Source organism: Bubalus bubalis, chromosome 24, assembly GCF_019923935.1.
Source record: "Bubalus bubalis isolate 160015118507 breed Murrah chromosome 24, NDDB_SH_1, whole genome shotgun sequence".
Classification (NCBI taxonomy): domain Eukaryota; kingdom Metazoa; phylum Chordata; class Mammalia; order Artiodactyla; family Bovidae; genus Bubalus; species Bubalus bubalis.
The window spans coordinates 41858944-41877486 of record NC_059180.1 but is presented as its reverse complement, the minus strand read 5'-3'; the positions used below and the strand labels follow the sequence as shown (position 1 = coordinate 41877486).

At 57.5% G+C, this 18543-nt stretch overlaps 1 protein-coding gene across 4 annotated transcripts in view; it reads right to left on the bottom strand.

Annotated features, from left to right (window-relative positions):
* AXIN1 (axin 1) overlaps positions 1 to 18543 on the bottom strand; it is a 38979-nt gene that overhangs the window by 6357 nt on the left and 14079 nt on the right. For 2 of the 4 annotated variants that reach the window (XM_025274798.3, XM_025274800.3), the window contains 5 exons: positions 9140 to 9280; positions 6821 to 6917; positions 6014 to 6151; positions 2053 to 2582; positions 1451 to 1621 (listed from right to left, as the gene is read on the bottom strand). In XM_025274798.3, the coding sequence (XP_025130583.3) occupies positions 1451 to 1621; positions 2053 to 2582; positions 6014 to 6151; positions 6821 to 6917; positions 9140 to 9280 (1077 nt within the window). The remainder of the gene's footprint in view (positions 1 to 1450; positions 1622 to 2052; positions 2583 to 6013; positions 6152 to 6820; positions 6918 to 9139; positions 9281 to 18543) is intronic. The other 2 variants (XM_025274799.3, XM_025274801.3) reach the window with 1 other exon arrangement.

Genomic DNA, 18543 nt, shown 5'->3' with positions numbered 1-18543 from the left:
GGGGGTGGGGGGACTCAGAGGCGGGGTGGGGGGACTCAGAGGCGGGGGTGGGGGGACTCAGAGGCGGGGGTGGGGGGACTCAGAGGCGGGGGTGGGGGGACTCAGAGGCGGGGTGGGGGGACTCAGAGGCGGCGGTGGGGGACTCAAAGGCGGGGGTGGGGGGACTCAGAGGCGGGGGTGGGGGACTCAGAGGCGGGGGTGGGGGGACTCAGAGCTGGTGGGGAGAGAAAGAGCCAGGGGCAGACTCAGCTGGGGGTGGGAGGACTCAGAGCCAGGGGGAAGAGGACTCAGAGCTGGGGGGAGGGGAGGACTGAGAGCTGGGGCAGGGGGGACACAGAGCTGAGGGTGGGGGACTCAGAGCCAGGGCAGGGGAGGACTGAGAGCTGGGGGTGGGGGAACTCAGAGCCAGGGGTTGGGGGACTCAGAGCTGGTGGGGAGGGAAAGAGCCAGGGGCAGACTCAGCTGGGGGTGGGAGGACTCAGAGCCAGGGGGAAGAGGACTCAGAGCTGGGGGGAGGGGAGGACTGAGAGCTGGGGCAGGGGGGACACAGAGCTGAGGGTGGGGGACTCAGAGCCAGGGCAGGGGAGGACTGAGAGCTGGGGGTGGGGGGACTCAGAGCCAGGGGTGGGGGGACTCAGAGCTGGGGGGTGGGGGGACTCAGAGCCAGGGCAGGGGAGGACTGAGAGCTGGGGGTGGGGGTACTCAGAGCCAGGGGGAGGGGGATTCAGAGCCAGGGGTGGGGGGACTCAGAGCCAGGGTAGGGGAGGACTGAGAGCCGGGGTGGGGGGACTCAGAGCCAGGGGTGGGGGGACTCAGAGCTGGGGGTGTGGGACTCAGAGCAGGGGTTGGGGGGACTCAGAGCCAGGGGTGGGGGGTACTCAGAACCGGGGGGGAGGGGGATTCAGAGCCAGGGGTGGGGGGACTCAGAGCCAAGGGTTGGGGGGGACTCAGAGCTGGGGGTGGGGAGGACTCAGAGCTGGGGGTTGGGGACTCGGAGCCGGGAGCAGGGAGGACTCAGAGGTGGGGATGGGGAGGACTCAGAGCCGGGGGGAGGGGAGGACTCAGAACTGGGGTGGGGGGACTCAGAGCCAGGGTGGGGGGGTGAGTCAGAGCTGGGGGTTGGGGACTCGGAGCCGGGAGCAGGGAGGACTCAGAGCCAGGGGGAGGGGAGGACTCAGAACTGGGGTGGGGGGACTCAGAGCCGGGGGTTGGGGGACTCAGAGCCGGGGGTGGGGGGACTCAGAGCTGGGGGTGGGGGACTCAGAGCTGGGAGTTGGGGACTCGGAGCCGGGAGGACTCAGAGGTGGGGATGGGGAGGACTCAGAGCTGGGGCGAGGGGAGGACTCAGAGCCAGGGGGAGGAGAGGACTCAGAACTGGGGTAGGGGGACTCAGAGCCGGGGTGGGGGAACTCAGAGCCGGGGGGGTGGTGACTCAGCCGGGGGCCCTCACCCGTGACCCGCCTTCCGGTGCCGACTGATCTCCTTCTCGCCCTCGATGATCCACTGCATGATCTTCTGGTTCTTCTCCGCGTCCTCAGACGGGCCTGGCGCCTCTGTGCTGCTACTCTTCCCCAACTCCGCCTTCTTGGAGTTTCTCTTGGAGGTCGTGCCCGCCTTCCCGCTGCAAGAGCAAGGCCTGGTCACTTGCTACTTCAGCCAGCCCAGGCTGGATGGCTGGCCGGGACCCGCAGGGCTGGGGATGACAGCCCGCAAGGGCCCTGCCTGCACGTGGGGCCTTGGCCACACTTCTGCAGGCGCGGTCAGGCTGTTTCGGGCCGACTCTGTGGACAGAGGCGTCCAGGCAGCTCGGGCCCAGCCACCTGTCCTCACCCAGACACCACACCCAAAACGGGCCCATCCAACCCAACGGTGCTTCAGGGCTGGAGCCCCGTGGCTGTGCACCCAGGCGCGCACTCCTGCCAACCCACTCTGGCCCTGGCTTAGGGACTCCTCAGGGAAACTCTGGCCCGAGGGTGGCACGAAGGACCCTTCTCCGGGGCATACCACCTGCACTGACGTGGGCCAGGGCAGGGGATCGCCGCTCACACTCACCCGTAGGCCAGGCTGTCGCCAGCGGTAGTGGGGGCGCCCGTGCTCTCCACGTGGCTGCGGGGCTTGGCTGCGTGACCGTGCAGCTCCGGGCCCCAGGCAAAGCTGCCTGGGACCCGGCGGGCGGCCTCAGCTTCAGCCGGCTCCTTGGGCCGGGCCGCGCCGTGGTGGCCGTGGTGGTGGCCGTGTCTGTGGAGGTGCAGCCCAGCCGGGTCCAGCTTTGCCCCCAACTTGGGCGCATGCTTTCCATGCCCGGGCATGGCACCCCCCAGCACCCCAATCTTGGGCACGTGCGCGCTGTCCGGGGAGCGGTGACCGGGCCCTGGCGACTGGCAGCCAGGCGTTCTCATCACTCGCTGCACGTGCTCATCCAGGATGCTCTCGGGGTTCTCCTCGTGCGCGTCCCGCAGCCCTGTGCAGCCCACGTCCGCGTAGCGGGAGGGGAAGTGGTGCCAGGCCGGGGCCGAGGGCAGCTTATGGCTGGCGCCCTGGGGGCCAGAGGGCATGTCGCTGTCCTCTCCTTCCTCCTCCTGCTGGGACAAGACAGCATGGCACCTCTCGGCACTGGCTGCACCGTGGAGACCCCGTGCTTGGGGACACAAAGCACAAAGGCCCGAGCCCTGAGCTGGGGACAAGGCCGGGCCAGCGAAGTGCAGGAGGGGCCGCCCGATCCAGAGTGGCCCCGAGCCCCGCGCCAGTGTGGCCGGGCTCTGGGAGGACGAAGTGGATGTGGGCTGGCCTGGGCTCCCCTCCCTGGTGCGGGGACAGGGCCACACGCCACGCAGAGGAGGGCACAGCACCAGGGCCGCACAGACCACCAGGACGCCTGGCACTGCTTCCACGTTAAGCTTCTCAATGAAAATGTTTATTTTTTTCAACTGTTTTCCTATTCCTCAATTTTACTGCCGTATTTTCCATCATATTTTCCCAGGAAACACTGCCCTTATACAGAAGAGCTCCTGGTTTTTCCTTATCTTGCTACAAGTGTTAATAAATTATCACATCAAACTAGTAGAACTTCCTTTGACTCTGAGAGTTGCTGTAAGCAGACCTGTAAATGTACACATTCAATCACTTCAATACTGAAACACACAATTGACATTCACTGTCTCGTCTTATTGAGTTGCCTTGAGCAGATGCTGAGAGACTGGATGACTGAGCCACCCTGTGCTACATGAACAAGCCCCCAGGAGTCCCCACAGGACTCCACACCACTGTGGAAGTGCCTGCGGTCAGCCAGACGTGCCGCCAGCTGTGGGCAGCACGACTCAGAAACGGCACCCAAGAGGACAGGCTGGGAGACGGGGCAGACGGGGGGACACGCAGCCCTGTGGGCGAGCTGGGAGCCATCCTAGAGCACCCCGGACTCTGGGCTCTGCACCCCCTATCGCTACCTGGACCCTGGGTTCCTGCACTCACCCTGTCCCCACCCCGACCCTGGTGCTCCGTGGTTATCAGGGGGTGGGGACTCAGGAGACCCGCACCAAGGGGCACCCAGTATTGATGCCAGTCACCCCCTCCCAGGGCAGCAGACTATAAAAAGAAACCTCCAAACACCCAGGGATCTGAGACCAGCTATTCCTAATAGCTCTGCATGCACAGAAATTCAATTTTAGGGTTTCAAAATACTACAGATTTATGTAACCCTTCAGCACTAGTTTTCATTTTCTTCTGTTCTGATTTTCCAAGCTTTACAGTAAACTTTAGTTATTAAAAAATTTGTAGGACTTCCCAGGTATTCCCGTGGGTAAGAATTCACCTGCCAATCCGGGGCACACGGGTTCGATCTCTGGCCCAGGAAGATTCCACATGCCGTGGAGCAACTAAGCCTGTGTGCTCCAAGTACTGGCTCCACGAGCCACAATCAGTAAAGTCCACATGCCCTAGGACGGGTGCTCCCCAACAAGAGAAACCGCTGCAGCGGGAAGCCCACGCACTGCAACAAAGAGTAGCTCCTGCTTACCACAACTAGAGAAAGCCCGCACGCTGCCAGAACACCCTGCTCAACTGAAAATAATTCATTACTTAAAAATCTGCAGTGGGAATTCCCCGCAGTCCAGCGGTTAGGACTTGGTGCTTTCACTGCAGGATTCCAGGTTAGATCCCTGGTCAGGAACTAAGATCCCACAAGCCGCAAGGCATGGCCCCAAAAATGTCTGAGCTATTACTCGTAAAAAAGGATTCTTGTTTATACCATGGTTCACACAGCTTACAAAATCACACCCGGTAACAGACTCAAGACCACACGGCCACTGCTGGGCAGTGAGCCACCCCTGGGGCGGAGGGACGCCCCTGGGAGCCGGCCGGCTACACCCCCGAGGCTGGGAGCTGGGACCCGAGGACTATGCGGGGCAGCCCTCCTGAGCCTGAGGCCCTGAGCAACTGACACCAGACGTTTGCTGGGACACGTTCAGTCACGTCAGAGAACACTGCCGGGTCCAGGCCCCTGAGAGCTCGTGGGCTGCAGGCACAGCCGTCCAGCGCCTGCCAGGGACGCGGTGGGAGAGCCTCAGACGCCATCAGAAGGCCGGGCCACCTGAGTGCGCCCCTCCTCCCGACGCCACCAGCCAGGACCACACGCACACAGCCTGAGCCAAGGCCGGAAGCACGGCAGCGCATCGCGAAAGCCCAGGTCTGCACTGAAACCTGCCAGTCTGCAGGTTTCTGAAACTTCTTTCACGAAACATTACAGCTTGCCTCCTGAGCCTGTTTTAAGCACTGTTGATGGTAACGCACTCAGGACAGCCTCACAGAGAGGCAGTGGTGGAGACGATGCCAGGGCACACGGCCTCCTCACACGCGCGACCTGGGCTGAGTTCCGCCAACGCACTGGCACACGCATGAGTCTGGTCTGCATTTGTTCCCTCTAGGCAGCTCCCAGGAGGCAGAAACCCTCAGCTCTGACGACTAGCGCACCCCTAACCCTGCCCGCTGGTCATGCCCTCCTGAGTAGTAATGGGCCGAGGGCCTCAGGCTGCACCTGCCCTGCCAGGAGGCCGCGCCATCGCCACATGGCGGAGGGGGAGCAGGGCACGGTCCCGCGAGGCCCCTCATGGCACACCACGGCCTGTGACCACCTCATGCTCAGGGCTGTCTCCGGTACCTCCAGGGGTCCACGGTCTGCCCCGTGATGAGATCTGCCTGCTGACTACGTGTAGGGAAGGCAGGGGAGCCTGGCCTGTGTCAGGGCCAGGCGGCTGCCCACCTGCCAGGCCCCTCACCCACCCTGACGGCACTGCCCCCAGTGGTGGTACACGCGGTACCCCTGGGGAACGTGGAACCCGAAACAGCAGGGCCCCCCTCAGGTTCTGACAGGGTCTGGGGAGGGCTCAGGTTCTGCAGTTTAAACAGGAAGATCAGGTGATCGGTAGAGAAATAATTCCTACAAGAAAGTCACATTTTGAGTTTCAGATATTGAACAAAATACTGAGAAGAGAATGAACTCCCGCCCTGAGAGAAGGCCTGTGTGCCAGAGGCCTCGAGGCCCACAGGTCCGGGCGGCGGGGCACATGAGGGCGACGGGGGGGGCCTGTCACAGCACCTCTGCCCAGGGGCCCCTCGTGTGTAGAAAGACGCACGTGTGCAGCAGCCAGGATGGGAGAGCGCCACCGCAGGCAAAAAAGACAGGCATGCAGGCCCCTACAGGCAAAGAGTTAGAGCAAATAGATCGGGTGTGCTGAGACTCTCAGCTCCTGGAGTTCTATCAGAAAGGCTACCGGCCAGGAAACGAGACAGAGCTGTGTCCCAACCGCAAAGCCACTCTGCACGCAGAGGTGACTGGTCAGAGCCTCAGGCTGCCCTGCCCGAGGGAGGCCATCCGGGCTCCACGCAGCAGGGAGGGCACAGAGCAAGACGCAGGCCTCCAGCCCTGACCTGTCCGGCTGGCGGGGAGATGCCCTCCACTGCACGGAGAAGGCTGACGCCTCAGGGGCCCGCTGTGGCCCGCGCCACGGCAGCCACTCACCATGCGGACACGCTTCAGCCGCTCCTCCAGCTCCTCCTCGGCCTCCCGCGTCCGCTGCACGGCCTCCAGGCGGTGGATGAGCTCCGCCGCGAACTTCTGGGGCTCCACACGGACTTCCTTTGGCATTCGGTACGTGCGCTGTGAGGAAATGCCACAGTGAGCCCTGATACACTGTGGTGAACAGGGCACGGTCTGCACTCTCCTCCCTGCCCCGGGCTGACCGGCAGGGGACAAGCAGACACAGCTGCCTCCTGCCTCCCACGACCATGGGTGAAGACCCTGAGGAGGCCAGGGGCTACGCCTCCTCGGGGACGGCTACCCTGGCGCCCACAGCCCAAGGCGCCTGTCCGAGGATGCCAGCCAGCCCTGGAGAAGGGCTTCATGTGACTGACCAGCCAGCTGTGCAGAAGCATCCAGCTGTGCAGACCCCTGAGGTCGGGGCTGAGCCCGGGCGCCAGAAGGGCAGGTGCTCTGCAGCGCCCACCCTGCACCCAAAGGGCAGCAGAGCCCGACACTGGAGGGGGGCCCAGGCCCTGCACCCGGGATGAGTGACACAGAAGCCGGGTGCAGGGAGGAGCCAGGGAGGGAAGGGGGAGCCATGTTCAGAGAACGCAATTCCACGCGCGCCTCACAGCAGCGCGCCGCGCAGCTTTGGGGGCGGGTATGAGCTATAAACTGAAATCGCTTCAAATCCAAAACACTTGCAAGCAGAGCGAGAAACCCTGTGCGTAGTTACCTGGACCCTCCAAAGGACCGCGGGCCACTGCCCTTCGGGTGGGAGCAGGGCGCACGCAGGCGGACACTTACGGGAATGTGAGGTAGAGGCACCCGCCCGTTGGCCTGGACGCTCTCCTGCATCTCCCGGCGGTGCTGCCTGCGGGTCCTGTAGGGCGGGACTCCATCCCTGTCCGAGAGACACTCCTGTGAACACGCAGGGCTCAGCCACGGCCGCCAGGAGCAGGCCCGCGCGGCCTGTCTCCTGAGCTGCACTGGCTGAAGACGACTTTACGTTCTTAAAAAGAACGGGACGGGTTCCTGAATCCTGCTTTCTTCCAGGATAAGACAGTAAAGCAGCATAATCTGTCAGATACTCAAATTTGTTCTCTTGACGTGAATTTTAGTTACAACCCTTCTGAAGATTGATGTAACCACAAGTCAAATCACATACTGCCTTTAAAATGACTAAGCACTTATCTGAGAAGCATCTGACTTGCTCGCCTCCTGCGAGACTGGTACCCGTCTCCCAAGGACCTGAGGGGTGGTCCCCTGACAGCCCCCAGCCTCCCAGGTCTCCTGCAGGGGGGACCCACAGTGCGGGTGGTCCCTGGCCCCTTACCTGCTTCCCACGCACGGCCCACACTGACCGCTGCTCGGCCAGCAGAGGCACCCCAGGCACACGGTGCTCGGTGTGCCCCAGCCTGGCCTAGGCACACTCAGCCCAGTGCGAGGGAAGGGCGGCCCTGGTTCGGAGCAGGGCAAAGAGGCGGGGGTGCTGGGCGCCCCAGGCCTTCAGGACCCCAGCTGGGGCCACAGTGCAGCGGGCGCAGAGGTCCAGGGGGCCGGGCCTCAGGGAACAAGAGCTGCAGTGCATCTGGACGCCCTCACGTGGCTCAGGTGTCCCGAGCCCCGTGTATGAGGCTCACGTGCTCTGATCGCGCACCTAAAGTCTACGCCTGGGAGGCCAGGCGCTGTCCGTGGAGTCTGTGCCCAACCGCACTGGACTGCGAAGCCCTTCGCCAAGTGGAGGCAATGCTGAGTTGCCAACAGAAATAATTCAGATGAAACACACGATCCTATTTTTTGCCTCATATATTCAGTATATTTAAATATCTGCCACAATTTTACATTCCAAGTTCTTAACTATTCCTATATTTTTGAGTCTCAGTGTAAACCAAGATGAACAGAGTATCGGGGAAATTCTTTTTGTTGTTTTAGATCTTCCCTTTAGCAAACATATGTCCTTCCCTTAGAGAGAATTAAGAGATTAATTGACATTGTAGTAACTGAGTTTTGGGGAAGAGAACAGAACGCGTGCTGTCAGCCGCTCCCAGGGGCTCTGAGGGGCACAGCTCGTTGGAACCCTTTAACACGACATTTTATATTCATGGCAGGTAGTGCTGAAACCCCAGTAATATCAAGTAAGTTGTTAAAAACATCAACATTTTCCATGAAAGAGTCAAAACAAAGAACGTAATGATGAATGCCGACTGCCCCATAGAGGCTCAACCTGGTGGGATGACGCCCCCATCTCGCGGCCCCCAACAGGAGAAGGGGCTCCCGATGTGCCAGACACGGGGCTGTCAGACCAGAGCCAGACCTGGGCAGGCGGTACGAGGCGCCAGTAGACAGGACAGCCCACAAGGCAGGGCCACAGCACGGAAGGACCCGGTGCACCTGCAAGGACAGGCGAGCTGGCCTTTTCCTCCTTACTGAAGCCTGTCTGACCTCCAGACACCACGCAGGGCGGGGACACAGTCCCCACAACCTGCTGACAGGGTCAGGGCGGCAGCCCACGCGCTGTAGCGGGGGTAGATGCCCACACACCTGCCGGCTCCAAGCCAGAACCTCCCTGTCGGGGCAGAGAGACAGCAAACAGTGTGTGACTGAACGCAGGCAAGACTGACGCGCGTGGGCGGTGGAGTTGGGCCCCATGCCCCAGCAGGCAGACAGGCCATACCCTGGCGTGACATGGGCAGGTGTGACACCATCACACCCTGACCTGCGCCAAGGTCCCCGAAGTCATTGGCAAACCAGAGAGAAAGGTGTCAGAAACGAGCACTTTCCCCAGGGGAGGCATCCCTGGACAGGGGTTCACGCCACCCTTGAGGGTGCAGAGGCTCCTGTGGCCCTGGCCAGCCGGCCAGCACAGAGCCACACCGAGGGGACAACAGGCCCTGCCAATCGGGTGAGACGGCTTCCAGATCACAGCGGGGCGAGCACAGAGCAGACGCCTTGGGGTGGCCACCCTGGACGCACCGCACACACCAGCACCACTGAGACCAGGGCTGGGTGCCGCCAGGCAGCTCTGGCAGTCTCGCCTGGAGGGAAGCAACTGAGGCTCTGGTCTGCAGGAGGGTCTCCAGGAACAGCCCCCGCGGTGCTGGGGAGGGGGCGGCGGGCACTTACACGCTGCTGTCGGTGAGGGACAGGCTGTCAGCGTCGCTGGACAGGCTCTGCTGCTCGCTGTCATTGGCGCTGGTGGCGGGGGCGAGGGCGTAACCAGAGTTGACGTAGTAGGGGTTGACGGGCTCCCGCCACGATCCACACCTGCCAATAAGGACATACGTTAGCAGCCGCCAGGCCACGTCCCCGCGCACTGATCCTCTTCAGGATCACCTGCAACACCAGCACGTGGAACAGACCCAAAGCATTCAGAAGAGACAGGGCAGAAAAAGCCTCAGGTCAGCCCTGCCCCCACCCCCGTGCTTCCGGGGAGACGGGCACCCCACGCCTCCCCTGTGCAGTTGGGCAGCCGTGCCCGTGAGCACACACGTGCTCTCTGCCAGTAACTAGAAACGGCACCAGCTCCGCGCCCCCGCCCCTACAGCGCGCTGCCACAGACTCACTGACCCATAGAGCGCGCCCCCCCGCCCGCCCCGTGCCACAGCCGTCCGCGAGGGCCCCGGCCAGGCCTCTGGGGCACAAGCCTGAGCACTGGCACAGCGCGGATGAGCGGGGGCGAGCACAAGGGCCGTGGATGTGAGAGCAGCTGCCATGCTGCCCTCCGGGACAGCAGTGCCCATCCCGCACCCCCTGGGCGGGACGCGCCACCACAGGTCACCGAACTAGCCAGAAATTGATATTAACAGTTTGCATTTCCCTGGTAGATGGTCAGCAGGGGGAGCATTGAGATGTCACTTAAGTTAATTCTTTCCTCTTTAAATGACCTGTTCATACTTTCTATTTTCTGTTGGGCGGTTTATGAGTTTCTTAGTGATTTACAGATGTCTTTAAGTATTCTTGAACTTCCCTTGTGGCTCAGCTGGTAAAACATCTGCCTGCAATGCGGGAGACCTGCATTCGATCCCTGGGTTGGGAAGATCCCCAGGAGAAGAGAAAGGCTGCCCACTCCAGTATTCTGGCCTGGAGAATTCCATGGACAGTCCATGGGGTCGCAAAGAGTCAGACACAACTGAGTGACTTTCACTTAAATATTCTCACTATTAACCTCTGGTTACATACGTGAAAATACTTCCTCCCTAAATGTCACTTCTTAACTTTGTTTATGTCGATTTGGGTATTAGAAAAGTTTACTTCTGTGAAATCAGACTTACCAATCTTTCTCCTTACCGATTTTTTTTTTGTATCTTACATAGGCCAACTTTCCTCATTTGACAATCATAAATATATCCCTCAGTTTTTCTCCAAATACTTCAATATTTTTTAAGATCTCTCCCTGAAATATGTGCATGTAAAATCCACTTACTCCTCTGCATCAAAATGGAGATCCAGCCACGAGCACTGAGCACCACACCACCACCGTGTCCTGAATCCCTGCACACCTGACCCCACACACGCCCCCCTCTCTGGAGTCTCTGTTCTGCTCATCCTGCGAAGGCCCCGCCAGTCCCTCGCAGCTGCGGCTCCCCGCACCACCTGCTCTTCCCTGAGCCCCCTGGAAGCAGCGGTGGTCAGTCCCCAAGGGTCGTGTGAAGGGGGGACGTGACGAGGAGGCCTCTGAGGGCTCTGACTGCAGCCTCATCCTGGTCAGGGCGCTCGTGAACGGCAGCCGCACTGGCTCCGGGGACCCATGTGCTCGCTGCAGAGAAGGGAGCAGAGTGCTTCTGCATCCACGGGGCCCAGGGGGACGCCCTGGTGTGAGCCGTGGACGCTTGGGGAAAGGCCAGCCCACGCCTTGCCACCTCAGCTCGCCAGTCACACAGGACGCGTGAGCTGGGCCGGGCCAGGCAGTATCGCTGGAGAGACCCCAGCGAGCAGCCCACCTCCCCGGGGCCACGCACACAAGCAGAGTGGCCGCGGCACCTCCAGGACGGCGACAGTGCTCACGACTTGCCCTCCAGCAGGACCCGGGCTCATTACCCCACATCACGGTCCTCCTGAGCCCCCACAGCAGCCAGGTTCCCGCCAAATGAGGGCGGGCACAGGACCCAGAGGCTCCGGGGAAGGGACGGGGGCTGCCCTGGGCCCACATGCGTGCTGACGCAGAGCCCACATCTGCAGCACCACGCTCTCCCTAAATGACACTGCTATTCCTCTGGCTGTTTAAACACAAACCATCAATGCAATCACCAACACAGCCACTGCGCTGGAATTCAGACCACGGACAGCGGAGTCGCCCCTCCGTGTCCCCCTACCTCGGGGCCAGCACCCGCAAGCCCCGGACCCTCACCTTTCCCGAGAGGGCAGGATTGAGCCCGCGACCCCAACGCCTGCGCAGGCTGCCTGCGCCCTCCTCCGACGGGGCCCAGGAAACCCAGCTTTGAGGTGACAAGCAGGGAAAACGTGGGTTCTTTCCCCAGCGTCCAGTGCTGAGCAAACCCCAGCACAGACACAGCTCCACGTCCAGACACATGGGGAAGAAAGTGCGTGGGGAGAAAGAGGAGGAGGGGCCGGCAGTGAGGCCAGCCCTCGGGACCGGTGCCGCAGGCTGCCGTGACACAGGAAGCTCTGCGAAACGTCACTCGGGGGCCACCAGCTGCTCCCCACAGGACGCCTGGAACCGGAACTCAGACGCAGGATCTAGCGAGACCTCCGGCCTCTCTGTAGCTTCCAGACCTCACGACAGAACCTGCAGGACCACTCGGCCTCTGGGGCTGAGGGCAGGACTCCACCCTCCATGCTTTCACTCGAACACTTCCCGCGTCCTTTGCTTCTGTCTCCTTCCTGAGCAGCTGCCTTCCCACGATCTGGTCTGACCGTTCTTCCTTTTAATCGCTTCTCCGGTCCTGCTGCGTTCAGTGTGGCTACAGAGTGGATCCACCGGCTCACTGCTTGCTGTCGGTCACGGCTGTTCTATTCTCCTTTGTTCCTCCTTGCCTTCTTTTGGAATACTTTCTATTTTCTGTCTCCTCCCTCTAATAAAGTAGCTCTTTCACTGTTCTTTCAATGGTTCCTTCAGGGATTACAACAGGTACCCTTGAGGCATCAAGGTCCAATTAACTGCATCCTACCTGTTTCCAGGCAACACATGGTCAGAGGTAACTCCACTCGGGAGTTCCCTGGCAGTCCAGCAGGTAAGACTCTGCACTTCCACTACAGGGGTTGCACGTTCGACCCCAGGTTGAGGAACTAACAGCCCACGTGCCACACGGAGCAGCATTAAAGAAAAAAAAAAACAGAATTAACTCCACCCGCCTCCCACACACTCATGTGCTGTTGGCTTTTGGGTTTTGGATCCATGTGGTATCTTAACCCCAGGAGACATCACCAGTCTTGCTTTATCCTCCAACAGCAGCCTGGAGTCACCACGCCCTCCCCTGTCCCTCCTGCCCTGAGAGCATTTTCTAGGCCTGAAGAACACCCTTCAGTACGTCCATGAGTACAAGCACTGCAGCTGACACTTCCTCCGAGTTTGCCGGTCTGAAACTCTCTTGATTTCCCCTTTATTCCTGAAGGGTAATTTCAGTGGGCTGAAATTCACTTTCACTGCTTGGTAATCCTTTCGGTTTCTGTGGAACTTCGTAAGCTTTTGACGGGGGTGTAAACAGCACAGACTCGGTGGGACACAGTCCGGTAGCTTCTAAAACTTAAAACAGAGTTGCTGTAGGATCCAGCAATTTCCCCCCATGGTAAAAGCCAAAGGACTCAAGAGCTGGGTCTCAGGAGAGCTCTGTGCCCCCAAGCCCTGTGCAGTGACCCTCCTGGTCATCACCTCTGCAAGCCCCTCCTGGGAAGGCGAGGCTGGCCCAGCCCACACCTTCCCCACCCAGCCTCTACAGCTGGTGCCCCAGGCCAGAGCCCAGAGACCTGGGACACAGGGGCAACAGACAGACAGAGAGCAGCAGGAGGCAGAGCACGGACCCCTCCCCTGGGCAGGAGCGGCCTTGAGAGCCATTCCGATGTCCCGAGACCCAGGCCACAGCCGCATAATGACTGTCCAGTCTTCAGACGCCCACAGCCTGTCCCACTGGGACACTCTCAAGGGCCCAGACGGCCTCCTGTGAGATCCCGGCAGGCGCTTCCAGGAGCAGCACAGAGGCGATGCCGCCACGCTTCCAAGAACATCCTGCAGGCTGGTCCCAATGCCGGCGGCAAACCCAGGGCCTGCCAAGTTTCTACTCTAACTTCACTGTTTTCCTTTGTAATTAAGAGATGATCTCGTGGGACTCCCCTGGTGGTTCAGTGATAAAGAATCCACCTACCAATGCAGGGCATGAAGGTTCGATCCCTGGTCTGGGCTTGAACATGCCGCGGGGCAACTAAGCCTGTGCATAGCAACTACTGAAGCCCTCACGTCCTGCAGCCCGCGCTCTGCAACAAGATGCCACCGCGATGAGAAGGCCAAGCCCAACAACTAGCGTAGCCACCACTCGCTGTAGCTAGAAAAAGCCCGTGTGCCACAACCAAGACCCAGTTCAGCCAAAAGTAAGAAATTATTTTTCAAAATAGAGGTGATGAGTAGCAGAGATACTTTAGGATGATGCACATTCTATTCACACCAGTCGTCTGATCTGCGTGTGCTGGGAGGACACGCCCTTGTAGCAGGACATCTACCTGCTGTGCCATCCTCTTAGCCCTGAGCCCAGCCCCGCCCCGCCCTGACGGGTCTTCACCAGGCAGGCGTCTACAGCCTGTGATCTGTGCTGTGAGGCGGCCTCCCGGTCCCACACGCCTTTTATTTATTTTATGACCCTTTACTTATTTTTATTACCCAACTGGCACACCGCACCCACCACCATGAATGAACGCTGAATTGCACAACACGCCAAAGGGCATCAGAGTCAAGACTGAACAGTAACAACAGAAGGATCTATGCTCTGTGGAAAAGGCAGGCATGGACTGGGTGTGGTGGTCATGGACGCCACACCCCGGCCCCCCACAAGGCAGGCAGTGGAGGACCCTGGCCCCAGAGTGGCCCCCAGGGCCCATGTGCCCTCACCACTGCTTACCAGCACTTGACCGTGGGCAGGTTACTCCTGCCAAGTGGATCGACGATGGCCACCTCTTTGAAAGGGGTCCAAGCACCCTTCACGAGCACACAAGGGGATGCGGAGCACCAGACGATGCAGAAACCGCTAGACTTAGATGGGCCAGCACGTCCGGCACAGCATCCTGCACATGGAGCGGGATGAGGCTGGGGGCTAAGGGCTGCAGGACGGAGATCCCCCCTGACTTCCTGTAAGATGCTGAACACAGCAGATTCAAGGCGCTAAGGTCAGAACTCCATGCTCAAGGGAGACCATGCACTCCTGGCTTGAGAGATTCACGGGTCAGCGGGGGGGACTCCCTCTTTGCCACAATTCTTGTGTGCAGCTGTGAACACCAGTAACTCTTTACGATAAGCCAGCAACTCTTTACAACACCTGCTAAAGATTCGCGCTGTGAGTGACATGGGTCAGGGCCCATCTGTGCAGAGAGGAGAGACCACACAGATGCCAAGAAGATTTGAGAGGGACCCAGCTAGATCACTTCTCACTTATCCGTATTCTTCAGTTTTCCTGCACCAAATATATTTCTTACATAACTTTTGCAACGTGTCCCTGGATGTTCATTGCTGCAGAGCAGTTGAAATCTATGGAACAATATACGTGAAGAGCACGCTGAAAACTGTAAAGCACCGCAACTGGAACTCACCAGCACGAGCTCAAACGAGGGATGAACCGGAGCAGAAGCCCTGCTCACCTCTGCTCCGCGCAAACACCGCACGTTTACATCAGCTTTCCTCTGCACAGCAGGCTTCTCAGACATCAGCAGAAATCCTTCAGGGCCTGGACTCACACAAATGCTTCACATCAGATCTTTAGGTTACACGGATCTGATGAAGAGGAACTCCATGTGGCAGTATTTAAAAAGTGCAACAAAAAATGTTTCACAGAATCTGTCACCATGATTTTTTTTTTTTTTTTTTTGGTATTCATTTTAAAAAATTTTTAGTTGGAGAAGAATTGCTTTACAGTGTTGTGTTGGTTTCTGCCATACAACAACGCCAATCAGTCACACTCCCCACCCCACCCCTCTAGGTCATCAGAGAGCACCAGGCTGAGCTCCCTGTAATTAGACAGCAGCTCCCCACTAGCTGTCTGCTTTCCACATGGTCAGGTATGTGTTTGCCACCATGATTTTTAATGAATCACTCTCACTCCAATGACGGGGTCAGCATGCATCTGGCACTAACCTCCCCTGGAGACTTCAGCCCCTCACTCCAGCTTCTGATGGCTCAAACAGAAGCTCCAAGGAACGGGCTGGTCACTCTTCACAAATGCGAATCACCACCATCAACATGCAAGAGCGACACCTCCCAACAAACTGCAGGCTGTTCAGAATAACAGACAGAGATGCTATCTGTCAGCCCCTGAGGTCTCGCAAATCCAGCTTAGGGACTCCAGACATGGGCTCTTCATGAGCTCAAAATCACAGATCACGTGGCCAGCCCACACCCTCTTTACCACAGGCCTGAATCGATCCCCAATTCACAACCTAAAGCAGACGGGAGGCTGAGGGCTGCAGTTCTGAGATCGCACAGAACTCTGATGAGGAGACTAGTTCTCGGGACTGAAGCTATAAGACCAAATCAGCAACTCTGAAAACATGGCTTTTCAAAAATTAAGAACATGCACTTATGAATCTAGTCAAAATCAAAACTCTGTTCATAAAATAGTACCATTTGTTCCCTTGAAGTAATTCAGAAACCAAAAATTCCAAGCCTCTTCACTTCCTAACATCACCAGGTAACTCGTTGTTTGCTATTGTTTAGTCACTAAGTCATGTCTGACCTTTGCAACCCCATGGACTAGAGCCCACCAAGATCCATGGGATTTCCTAGGCAAGAATACTGGAGTGGGTTGCCATTTCCTTCTCCAGGGGATCTTCTCGACCCAGGGATCAAACCCACGTCTCCGGCGCTGCAGGCAGATTCTTTACTGCTGAGCAACCAGGGAAGCCCCAGGTAACACTCAACCTTCTCTAAGCTAACTGCGCGTCTGGCAGCCCCTAGGCCCGAAGGACACCCTTGTCTGCCTCCCCTGACTCAGCACATGAAGTCTGCCCAGAAAGTGAAAACCTGAGGGAGAACTCAGACTCTTCAGGTACTTTGCTTTTATAAGTTATTTGATTTTTCCACTGATGAAGTTTTCTTTCACAACGTTTCAAACAGATTTTCTTTTTAAAGGACTTTTACCATATCCAAATGAACCTGCCCTGACCACCTTACAAGAAAGCCCTACCAGGCAAGACACAGCCCCTGCTTCCATTGCACACAGGATGGACTCTGGACTGCTCTTACTTGCCAGACTTTTTGTTCACCACGAAAATGTGGCATCTTTATATTAACTCCAACAAACTGTACACGGCACCACAAAACTTTACATTCCAAAGCAATCAGAATTTCACAGCACCAACGTCGATGCTGGGATGTCCAACAGTGTCCCGTCACTGGCCTACCCCGGCTCTGCACCACGCCAGGCCTCATCCGGCCCCTTCAACTCTGCCATCTCCATGCCTGTGGCCCTGGGGGCTGCCTGGAAGGTGGGGCATGGCCACAACGCTGGGAAGCCAAGACCAGCAGAGAGTGGGAACCCCCGTGGGGCGGGAGGCCCCAGCAAAGGGGCACCTGGGGGCCTGTTCTCTGCCCCCAGGAAGAGTGTCGGTGGCATAGCTCAGACACGGCCCGTGCAGGGCGGACGCGGAGGCCAGCAGCTCACACTGAGGGAGGTGAGCCGACACGTGGCTGAACCCGTCTGCCGTGTGCGCCAAGTAACACGAGGTCCACCAGGGCCCCGAGTGTGCTTCTCATTTAGGTCACAGTGAACCCGGCCATAATCCACACAGCTGCCTCTGTCACACGGGAAGCACGGCAACAATACCTAGAGGGAGGAAGCAACAGAACCCAAACTCAACGACAACACCAGAAATGCTGCAAGTGATTGGTAAAGTCATCTTTATACCTGAAAAACGAACATATACACGATGGGTCTGGAGTTTATACTCAACATAAACCATATTCTGTGTGATGGACCTCCTTTTTTAGGTCACATACATTTCTCTAAAGAAAATTCCTACTTTACAATGTATTTAACATTGAAAATATAACAATATGTTCATATTAATTTCTATATTCATAAAGATGCTTTGGAAGGGCACACAATTATTCAGATTATTTACCTTTGAACAATATTGAGAGAGCAAATGGGGTGAGTGTGTGGACAGAGAAGGACATTTGAGCTGTATGATCCACGGAGCACTCACTCTGCCCAGAGGCAGCTAAAGGCACATCCAGAGAAACAGGGATGCCCAAGAGGACTCATCTCTTCACAGATTTTTCTTTTTTGGCTGCACTGCATGGCATGTGGATTTTAGTCCCCTGACCCGGGAGCAAACTACCACTTGCAAGACCAATGAGAAAAACAGATAGAAAGGTTTTCATATGTTTTAAGGCACAGAGGGGCTTCCCTGGCGGCTCAGTGATGAAGAACCCACCTGCAATGAGGAGACGTGGGTTCACTCTCTGGGTCAGGAAGATCCCCTGGAGAATGGAATGATCCCAGTATTCTTGCCTGGGAAATCCCATGGACAGAGGAGCCTGGCAGGCTACAGTCCACAGGGTTACAAAAGAGTTGGACTTAGTGAGTCAACAACAAGGCACAAGAGCTACCAGGGAAATGAGGTCTTAAGGGGCTAAAACATGAGAGAAAAAAGAAGAACAGATGGACAAGTCAGACACAGGGTCCCACTTTTCTCCTTGAGGTCCTCAAGCAGTGACCTCCAGGCTGAGAATGTGATAACTTCAGAACTCCTACATGGGCGTTTCAAATGCACCAAAGGTGTGGATGCTGGTGCAGACCCCAGGCCTTCAGCTGGGATCCCAGTGGCTATCCTAGAGGGATGACTGGTTCCGGCTGGTGTAAAGTGACAAGTCCCCACACTAAAGGCCAGGTAAGCCCTCACTGGAGAAAAATGTGATTGGGGTCCTCAAGTGATTTCTTAATCTGTGTCACATACAGAATCTATGTCCAGGGTTCAATAAAAACTGCCCAGCATACTAGGAGGCAGGACCAGCCAACTCAAGAACATGAAAAAAACAGACAATAGAAAAAGAACCACAAAACACCCCAATTTTAAAATACAGGACATTAAAATGCATGTGATAAACATGTTCATTAAAAGACAAGCTTCTGAGAGAGTTTGAGCAGAGAACTGAATATTAAAAAAACAAAAAGAAGAATCAAAAAAAAAAAAACAAAAAGAAGAATCAAATGAACACTAAACTTGAAAAATATAACAACTGAAGTTAAGAACTCCACAGACAGGCCTACGAGCAGACTGAAGAGAAACGAGCCAATGGTAGACAGGTCTGGAAAACATACATATGAAGCACAATGGGGGAAAAAAGACAAAAACTACTGAAAATGTTT